At 46.2% G+C, this 9,039-nt stretch overlaps 2 protein-coding genes across 2 annotated transcripts in view; one reads left to right on the forward strand and one right to left on the reverse strand.

The window, feature by feature from the left end:
• LOC113819385 (uncharacterized) overlaps positions 1 to 1,956 on the reverse strand; it is a gene marked incomplete at its 5' end in the record, with an annotated part of 44,923 nt that extends 42,967 nt beyond the window's left edge. The window contains one exon of the mRNA XM_070134561.1: positions 1,066 to 1,956. Coding sequence (XP_069990662.1) covers positions 1,066 to 1,956 — 891 coding nt within the window. The remainder of the gene's footprint in view (positions 1 to 1,065) is intronic.
• Positions 1,957 to 2,071: 115 nt separating this feature from the next.
• On the forward strand, positions 2,072 to 8,210 carry LOC138865176 (SUMOylated effector protein AmpA-like). The gene is made up of 18 exons (XM_070134562.1): positions 2,072 to 2,095; positions 2,432 to 2,653; positions 2,732 to 2,887; positions 2,978 to 3,127; positions 3,536 to 3,685; positions 3,854 to 4,135; positions 4,484 to 4,603; positions 4,634 to 4,735; positions 4,952 to 5,041; positions 5,252 to 5,485; positions 5,774 to 5,911; positions 5,942 to 6,001; positions 6,791 to 7,012; positions 7,049 to 7,204; positions 7,553 to 7,660; positions 7,751 to 7,888; positions 8,015 to 8,158; positions 8,193 to 8,210. The coding sequence occupies exons 1-18, from the start codon at positions 2,072 to 2,074 to the stop codon at positions 8,208 to 8,210; spliced, it is 2,514 nt and encodes an 837-aa protein (XP_069990663.1).
• The last annotated feature ends 829 nt before the right edge of the window (positions 8,211 to 9,039 follow it).

Genomic DNA, 9,039 nt, shown 5'->3' on the forward strand with positions numbered 1-9,039 from the left:
CATTTAATAATGAAGCAAAGCCCTTGGGTCTAGAGGTGTCCTGGACCAAGACCAAGAGCCAGGACTTTGCGGACTTGCTAGGAGAACCTGTTCGGTCGCTACGTGCTTGTGACGAGGACATTGAAGTCAGAGAGAGCTTTACATACCTTGGTAGTGCAGTTCATAATTCTGGGCTGTCAGACCTGGCAGCAGGGGTTATGAACTATCTCGACAAGAGGTGCCGGTACCTGTGCAGAAGGACCAAGCTACGGGTTTTCAGGGCCCTGGTAATGCCAGTTTTGCACTACGGTAGTGAAACCTGGACATTATCCAGTGCACTGGAGTCTCGTCTTGATGCATTTTGTAATAGGTCCTTGCGGCGGATCATGGGGTACTGTTGGCGGGACCATGTGTCTAACCAATGGCTGCACCGTGAGACTGGCACAGGACCTATTACCTGCACAATCCGGGATCGCCAACTCAGGCTATATGGCCATTTGGCTCGTTTTCCACAGGCTGATCCTGCTCATCATGTTGTTTCTGTAAAAGACAACCCAGGGTGGAGGAGGCCTATGGGACGACCTAGGAGGTCGTGGCTTGGGCAGATCGATCAAACCTGTCGGGAAGAGCTCGAGATGAGCCGAGTCCCTGCCTGGCGGCTTGCCATGAGGGATCCCAAAAGGTGGAAGCAAAAGGTGGACGCGGCTATGCGCCCCCATAGGCGTTAGCTCCTGATGATGATAATGATATATATATATATATATATATATATATATATATATATATATATATATATATATATATTCACACACACACACATACACATTTATACATATACATATGGATATATATATATATATATATATATATATATATATATATATATATATATATATATATAGAGAGAGAGAGAGAGAGAGAGAGAGAGAGAGAGAGAGAGAGAGAGAGATAAATATAGATATATAGATAGATATATATGTGTACGTGTATATATAAACAATCACACACATACGCACTCAAGCTATACGATATATTTAGTTATATATAATTCCTTTTATTGTAATGCATTTTATTGTAGTCGCTTACCATATATGTTGGTGGAAGTGTACAGATCTTGTTATTTGGATAATCACTTGGATAATTAGGGGATTGGAAGGAAACGGTATCAGCTGATGTGCTAATAGTACAGTTACCGGGGGAAGGTGTTGTGGTAGAGGAGGTTGTAGAGGTAAAAGTTGAAGTAATGGTCGTTGTGGTGGTGGTTGTGGTTGTGGAGGTAGATGTGGAAGTAGAGGTGGTTGTAGAGGTAGAAGTGGAAGTAGAGGTGGTTGTAGAAGTAGATGTGGAAGTAGAGGTGGTTGTAGAGGTGGAAGTGGAAGTAGAGATGGTTGTGGAGGAAGAATTGGAAGTAGAGGTGGTAGTGGAGGTAGAAGTGGAAGTAGAGGTGGTTGTAGAGGTTGAAGTGGAAGTAGAGGTGATTGTGGAGGTAGAAGTGGAAGTAGAGGTGGTTGTAGAGGTAGAAGTGGAAGTAGAGGTGGTTGTGGAGATGGATGTGGAAGTTGAGGTGGTTGTGGAGGTAGAAGTGGAAGTAGAGGTGGTTGTGGGTGTAGATGTGGAAGTAGAGGTAGCAGTGGAAGTAGAGGTGGTTGTGGATGTAGATGTGGAAGTAGAGGTGGTTGTAAAGGTAGAAGTGGAAGTAGAGGTGGTTGTGGAGGTATATGTGGAAGTAGAGGTAGATGTGGAAGTAGATGTGGTTGTGGAGGTAGATGTGGAAGTAGAGGTGGTTGTGGAAGTAGAGGTGGTTGTAGAGGTAGAAGTGGAAGTAGAGGTGGTTGTGGAGGTAGAAGTGGAAGTAGAGGTGGTTATGGAGGTAGATGTGGAAGTAGAGGTAGTTGTGGAGGTAGATGTGGAAGTAGAGGTGATTGTAGAGGTAGAAGTGGAAGTAGAGGTGGTTGTGGAGGTAGAAGTGGAATTAGAGATGGTTGTGGAGGTAGAAGTGGAAGTAGAGGTGGTTGTGCAAGTAGAGGTGGTTGTAGAGGTAGAAGTCGAAGTAGAGGTGGTTGTGGAGGTAGAAGTGGAAGTAGATGTGGTTATGGAGGTAGATGTGGAGGTAGAGGTAGATGTGGAAGTAGAGGTGGTTGTAGAGGTAGAAGTGGAAGTAGAGGTGGTTGTAGAGGTAGAAGTGGAAGTAGATATGGTTGTGGAGGTAGATGTGGTTGTGGAGGTAGATGTGAAAGTAGAGGTGGTTGTGGAGGTAGATGTGGAAGTAGAGGTGGTTGTGGAGGTAGAAGAGGAAGTAGAGGGGGTTGTGGAGGTAGAAGTGGAAGTAGAAGTGGTTGTGGAGGAAGAAGTGGAAGTAGAGGTGGTTGTGGAGGTAGAAGTGGAAGTAGATGTGGTTGTGGAGGTAGAAGTGGAAGTAGATGTGGTTGTGGATGTAGATGTGGAAGTAGAGGTGGTTGTGGAGGAAGAAGTGGAAGTAGAGGTGGTTGTGGAGGTAGATGTGGAAGTAGAGGTGATTGTAGACGTAGATGTGGAAGTAGAGGTGGTTGTGGAGGTAGAAGTGGAAATAGACGTGGTTGTAGAGGTTGAAGTGGAAGTAGAGATGGTTGTGGAGATAGAAGAGGAAGTAGAGGTGGTTGTGGAGATAGAGGTGGAAGTAGAGGTGGTTGTGGAGGTAGATGTGGAAGGAGAGGTGGTTGTGGAGGTAGATGTGGAAGTAGAGGTAGATGTGGAAGTAGAGGTGGTTGTGGAGGTAGATGTAGAAGTAGAGGTGGTTGTGGAGGCAGAAGTGGAAGTAGAGGTGGTTGTGGAGGTATATGTGGAAGTAGAGGTAGATGTAGAAGTAGCTGTGGTTGTGGAGGACGATGTGGAAGTAGAGGTGGTTGTGGAAGTAGAGGTGGTTGTAGAGGTATAAGTGGAAGTAGAGGTGGTTGTGGAGGTAGAAGTAGAAGTAGAGGTGGTTATGGAGGTAGATGTGGAAGTAGAGGTGGTTGTGGAGGTAGATGTGGAAGTAGAGGTGGTTGTAGAGGTAGAAGTGGAAGTAGATGTGGTTGTGGATGTAGATGTGGAAGTAAAGGTGGTTGGGGAGGTAGAAGTGGAAGTAGAGGTGGTTGTAGAGGTAGAAGTGGAAGTAGAGGTGGTTGTCGAGGTAGAAGTGGAAGTAGAGGTGGTTGTGGAAGTAGAGGTGGTTATAGAGGTAGAAGTGGAAGTAGAGGTGGTTGTGGAGGTAGATTTCGAAGTAGAGGTGGTTGTGGAGGTAGATGTGGAAGTAGATGTGGTTGTGGAGGTAGATGTGGAAGTAGATGTGGTTGTGGAGGTAGATATGGAAGTAGAGGTGGTTGTGGAGGTAGATGTGGAAGTAGAGGTAGTTGTGGAGGTAGATGTGGAAGTAGAGGTGGTTGTGGAGGAAGAAGTGGAAGTAGAGGTGGTTGTGGAGGTAGAAGTGGAAGTAGATGTGGTTGTGGAGGTAGAAGTGGAAGTAGATGTGGTTGTGGAGGTAGATGTGGAAGTAGAGGTGGTTGGGGCGGAAGAAGTGGAAGTAGAGGTGGTTGTGGAGGTAGATGTGGAAGTAGAGGTGGTTGTGGAGGTAGATGTGGAAGGAGAGGTGGTTGTGGAGGTAGAAGTGGAAATAGACGTGGTTGTAGGGGTAGAAGTGGAAGTAGAGGTGGTTGTGGAGGTAGATGTGGAAGTAGAGGTGGTTGTGGAGGTAGAAGAGGAAGTAGAGGTGGTTGTGGAGATAGAAGTGGAAGTAGAGGTGGTTGTGGAGGTAGATGTGGAAGTAGAGGTGGTTGTGGAGGTAGATGTGGAAGTAGAGGTAGATGTGGAAGTAGAGGTGGTTGTGGAGGTAGTTGTGGAAGTAGAGGTGGTTGTGGAGGTAGAAGTGGAAGTAGATGTGGTTGTGGAGGTAGAAGTGAAAGTAGAGGTGGTTGTGGAGGTTGATGTGAAAGTAAAGGTGGTTGTGGAGGTAGATGTGGTTGTGGAGGTAGATGTGGAAGTAGAGGTGGTTGTGGAGTCAGATGTGGAAGTAGAGGTGGTTGTGGACGTAGAAGTGGAAGTAGAGGTGGTTGTGGAGGTTGATGTGGAAGTAAAGGTGGTTGTGGAGGTAGATGTGGTTGTGGAGGTAGATGTGGAAGTAGAGGTGGTTGTGGAAGTAGAGGTGGTTGTAGAGGTAGAAGTGGAAGTAGATGTGGTTGTGGAGGTAGATGTGGAAGTAGAGGTGGTTGTGGAGGTAGAAGAGGAAGTAGTGGTGGTTGTGGAGGTAGAAGTGGAAGTAGAGGTGGTTGTGGAGGTAGAGGTGGTTGTGGAGGCAGAAGTGGAAGAAGAGGTAGTTGTAGAGGAAGAAGTGGAAGTAGAGGTGGTTGTGGAGGTAGATGTGGAAGTATAGGTGGTTGTGGAGGCAGAAGTGGAAGAAGAGGTAGTTGTAGAGGAAGAAGTGGAAGTAGAAGTGGTTGTGGAGGTAGATGTGGAAGTAGAGGTGGTTGTGGACGTCGAAGTGTAAGTATAGGTGGTTGTGGAGGTTGATGTGGAAGTAAAGGTGGTTGTGGGGGTAGATGTGGTTGTGGAGGTAGATGTGGAAGTAGAGGTGGTTGTAGAGGTAGAAGTGGAAGTAGATGTGGTTGTGGAGGTAGATGTGGAAGTAGAGGTGGTTGTGGAGGAAGAAGAGGAAGTAGTGGTGGTTGTGGAGGTAGTTGTAGAGGAAGAAGTGGAAGTAGAAGTAGATGTGGAAGTAAAGGTGGTTGTGGAGGTAGATGTGGAAGTATAGGTGGTTGTGGAGGCAGAAGTGGAAGAAGAGGTAGTTGTAGAGGAAGAAGTGGAAGTAGAGGTGGTTGTGGAGGTAGATGTGGAAGTAGAGGTGGTTGTGGAGGTAGAAGTGGAAGTAGATGTGGTTGTAGAGGTAGAAGTGGAAGTAGAAGTAGTTGTGGAGGTAGATGTGGAAGTAGAGGTGGTTGTGGACGTCGAAGTGTAAGTATAGGTGGTTGTGGAGGTTGATGTGGAAGTAAAGGTGGTTGTGGAGGTAGATGTGGTTGTGGAGGTAGATGTGGAAGTAGAGGTGGTTGTAGAGGTAGAAGTGGATGTGGTTGTGGAGGTAGATGTGGAAGTAGAGGTGGTTGTGGAGGTAGAAGAGGAAGTAGTGGTGGTTGTGGAGGTAGAAGTGGAAGTAGAGGTGGTTGTGGAGGTAGATGTGGAAGTAGAGGTGGTTGTGGAGGTAGATGTGGAAGTAGAAGTAGATGTGGAAGTAGAAGTGGTTGTGGAGGTAGATGTGGAAGTATAGGTGGTTGTGGAGGCAGAAGTGGAAGAAGAGGTAGTTGTAGAGGTAGATGTGGAAGTAGAGGTGGTTGTGGAGGTAGATGTGGAAGTAGAGGTGGTTGTGGAGGTAGATGTGGAAGTAGAGGTGGTTGTGGAAGTAGAGATGGTTGTGGAAGTAGAGGTTGTTGTAGAGGTAGAAGTGGAAGTAGAGGTAGAAGTGGAAGTAGATGTGGTTGTTGAGGTAGATGTGGAAGTAGAGGTGGTTGTGGAGGTATATGTGGAAGTAGAGGTGGTTGTAGAGGTAGAAGTGGAAGTAGAGGTGGTTGTGGAGGTATATGTGGAAGTAGAGGTGGTTGTAGAAGTAGAGGTGGTTGTAGAGGTAGAAGTGGAAGTAGAGGTGGTTGTGGAGGTAGAAGTGGAAGTAGAGGTGGTTGTGGGTGTAGATGTGGAAGTAGAGGTGGTTGTGGAGGCAGAAGTGGAAGTAGAGGTGGTTGTAGAGGTAGAAGTGGAAGTAGAAGTGGCTGTGGAAGTAGAGGTGGTTGTAGAGGTAGAAGTGGAAGTAGAGGTGGTTGTGGAAGTAGAGGTGGTTGTAGAGGTAGAAGTGGAAGTAGAGGTGGTCGTGGAGGTAGAAGTTGAAGTAGAGGTGGTTGTGGATGTAGATGTGGAAGTAGAGGTGGTTGTAGAGGTATAAGTGGAAGTATATGTGGTTGTGGAGGTAGATGTGGAAGTAGAGGTGGTTGTAGAGGTAGAAGTGGAAGTAGAGGTGGTTGTGGAGGTAGAAGTGGAAGTAGAGGTGGTTGTAGAGGTAGAAGTGGAAGTAGAGGTGGTTGTGGAGGTAGAAGTGGAAGTAGAGGTGGTTGTGGAGGTAGATGTGGAAGTAGAGGTAGAAGTGGAAGTAGAGGTGGTTGTGGAGGTAGATGTGGAAGTAGAGGTGCTTGTGGAAGTAGAGGTGGTTGTGGATGTAGATGTGGAAGTAGAGGTGGTTGTGGAGGTAGATGTGGAAGTAGAGGTGGTTGTGGAAGTAGAGGTGGTTGTGGATGTAGATGTGGAAGTATAGGTGGTTGTGGAGGTAGATGTGGAAGTAGAGGTGGTTGTGGAGGTAGATGTGGAAATAGAGGTAGAAGTGGAAGTAAAGGTGGTTGTGGAGGTAGATTTCGAAGTAGAGGTGGTTGTAGAGGTAGAAGTGGAAGTAGATGTGGAAGTAGAGGTGGTTGTGGAAGTAGAGGTGGTTGTAGAGGTAGAAGTGGAAGTAGAGGTGGTTGTGGAGGTAGAAGTGGAAGTAGAGGTGGTTGTTGAGGTAGATGTGGAAGTAGAGGTGGTCGTGGAAGTAGAAGTGGAAGTAGAGATGGTTGTGGAGGTAGAAGTGGAAGTAGAGGTGGTTGTGGAGGGAAATGTGGAAGTAGAGGTGGTTGTGGAGGTAGAAGTTGAAGTAGAGGTGGTTGTAGAGGTAGAAGTGGAAGTAGAGGTGGTTGTGGAGGTAGATGTGGAAGTAGAGGTGGTTGTGGAGGTAGATGTGGAAGTAGAGGTTATAGAGGTAGAAGTGGAAGTAGAGGTGGTTGTGGAGGTAGATGTGGAAGTAGAGGTGGTTGTGGAGGTAGATGTGGAAGTAGAGGTGGTTGTGGAAGTAGAGATGGTTGTGGAAGTAGAGGTTGTTGTAGAGATAGAAGTGGAAGTAGAGGTAGAAGTGGAAGTAGATGTGGTTGTGGAGGTAGATGTGGAAGTAGAGGTTGTTGTGGAGGTATATGTGGAAGTAGAGGTGGTTGTGGAAGTAGAGGTGGTTGTAGAGGTAGAAGTGGAAGTAGAGGTGGTTGTGGAAGTAGAGGTGGTTGTGGAAGTAGAGGTGGTTGTAGAGGCAGAAGTGGAAGTAGAGGTGGTTGTGGAGGTAGAAGTGGAATTAGAGGTTGTTGTGGATGTAGATGTGGAAGTAGAGGTGGTTGTGGAAGTAGAGGTGGTTGTAGAGGTAGAAGTGGAAGTAGAGGTGGTTGTGGAGGTAGAAGTGGAAGTAGAGGTGGTTGTGGATGTAGATGTGGAAGTAGAGGTGGTTGTCGAGGCAGAAGTGGAAGTAGAGGTGGTTATAGAGGTAGAAGTGGAAGTAGAGGTGGCTGTGGAAGTAGAGGTGGTTGTAGAGGTAGAAGTGGAAGTAGAGGTGGTTGTAGAGGTAGAAGTGGAAGTAGAGGTGGTTGTGGAAGTAGAGGTGGTTGTAGAGGTAGAAGTGGAAGTAGAGGTGGTTGTGGAGGTAGAAGTTGAAGTAGAGGTGGTTGTGGATGTAGATGTGGAAGTAGAGGTGGTTGTAGAGGTATAAGTGGAAGTATATGTGGTTGTGGAGGTAGATGTGGAAGTAGAGGTGGTTGTGGAAGTAGAAGTGGTTGTAGAAGTAGAAGTGGAAGTAGAGGTGGTTGTTGAGGTAGAAGTGGAAGTAGAGGTGGTTGTAGAGGTAGAAGTGGAAGTAGAGGTGGTTGTGGAGGTAGAAGTGGAGGGAGAGGTGGTTGTAGAGGTAGAAATGGAAGTAGAGGTGGTTGTGGAGGTAGATGTGGAAGTAGAGGTACAAGTGGAAGTTGAGGTGGTTGTGGAGGTAGATCTGGTTGTTGAGGTGGTTGTGGAAGTAGAGGTGGATGTGGAAGTAGAGGTGGTTGTGGAAGTAGAGGTGGTTGTGGAAGTAGAGGTGGTTGTGGAAGTAGAGGTGGGTGTGGATGTAGATGTGGAAGAAGAGGTGGTTGTGGAGGTAGATGTGGAAGTAGAGGTGGTTGTGGAAGTAGAGGTGGTTGTGGATGTAGATGTGGAAGTATAGGTGGTTGTGGATGTAGATGTGGAAGTAGAGGTGGTTGTGGAGGTAGATGTGGAAGTAGAGGTGGTTGTGGAGGTAGATGTCGTAGTAGAGGGGGTTGTGGAGGGAGAAGTGGAAGTAGATGTGGTTGTGGAGGTTGATGTAGAAGTAGAGGTAGTTGTAGAAGTAGAAGTGGAAGTAGAGGAGGTTGTGGAGGTAGAAGAGGAAGTAGAGGTTGTAGTAGATGTCGTTGTGCAAGCAGGGTCTTCTATAAAGGTTATATTCGCTGTCCATCCCGGCATGAAGTTGAGTTGAGATTTGAAGTAAAGAATCATCTCATTGCTTGTAGAAGTTATATTCTGTCCATTGAGCTCGGTCCCGCAGTACCTGCATATGATAAAAAGATGTTGAAATGTCACATATCAGAAGCGAGTGGATAAAAGAAGACGTTGTGTCAAACCCAAGTGGCTGTGCAGCCCAATTAGGAACCAAGGAAAAATATAAGCAAACGAAAAGGGATATTAGCAGACCTCGAGTCATGGAGAAATATTACCTACCAACTACCATCATACATGTCGTCCGTTCGTATCTCTAGGCCGTCATACCAGCAGATGTTTAGTAGAGTTGAATCGGTGACATAATGGTTCGTCTTCTGGTAGATACTGAAGCTTGTGAAGCTTGCCCTTACCAGATAGCATTCCGGGGCCTTGATGACCTTGGTAAATTTTATTTCTGAAAATGTGAAAACTGACTTTGTATAGCTGAGTATAGTCACCCGTGAGAGATGGTATCTCTCTCTCTCTCTTTATATATATATATATATATATATATATATATATATATATATATATATATATATATATATATATATATACATACATACATACACACACACACATACACACAAAAACGCACACACACACACGTGTGGAATTCATGTTGAACAGATTGCAACGGGAACGACGAAGGGACGGGCAAGAAAACACACGAATATGCCGAAGGCCTTTTCACTATTGCTTCGTCAGAGCATATGCTACATGAGGTACATA

The sequence above is a fragment of the Penaeus vannamei genome, chromosome 20 (assembly GCF_042767895.1).
Source record: "Penaeus vannamei isolate JL-2024 chromosome 20, ASM4276789v1, whole genome shotgun sequence".
NCBI classification, from domain to species: domain Eukaryota; kingdom Metazoa; phylum Arthropoda; class Malacostraca; order Decapoda; family Penaeidae; genus Penaeus; species Penaeus vannamei.

Excerpts from the sequence above, each read along its gene's own strand:
- LOC138865176 (XM_070134562.1), top strand. The coding sequence starts at position 2,072 with ATGGAGGTAGATGTGGAGGTAGAG. Across the intron at positions 3,128-3,535 it reads AAGTAGAGGTGGTTGTCGAG|GTAGATGTGGAAGTAGAGGT; the intron begins GTAGAAGTGGAA and ends GTGGTTGTGGAG. Across the intron at positions 5,912-5,941 it reads AAGTAGAGGTGGTTGTAGAG|GTAGATGTGGAAGTAGAGGT; the intron begins GTATAAGTGGAA and ends GTGGTTGTGGAG.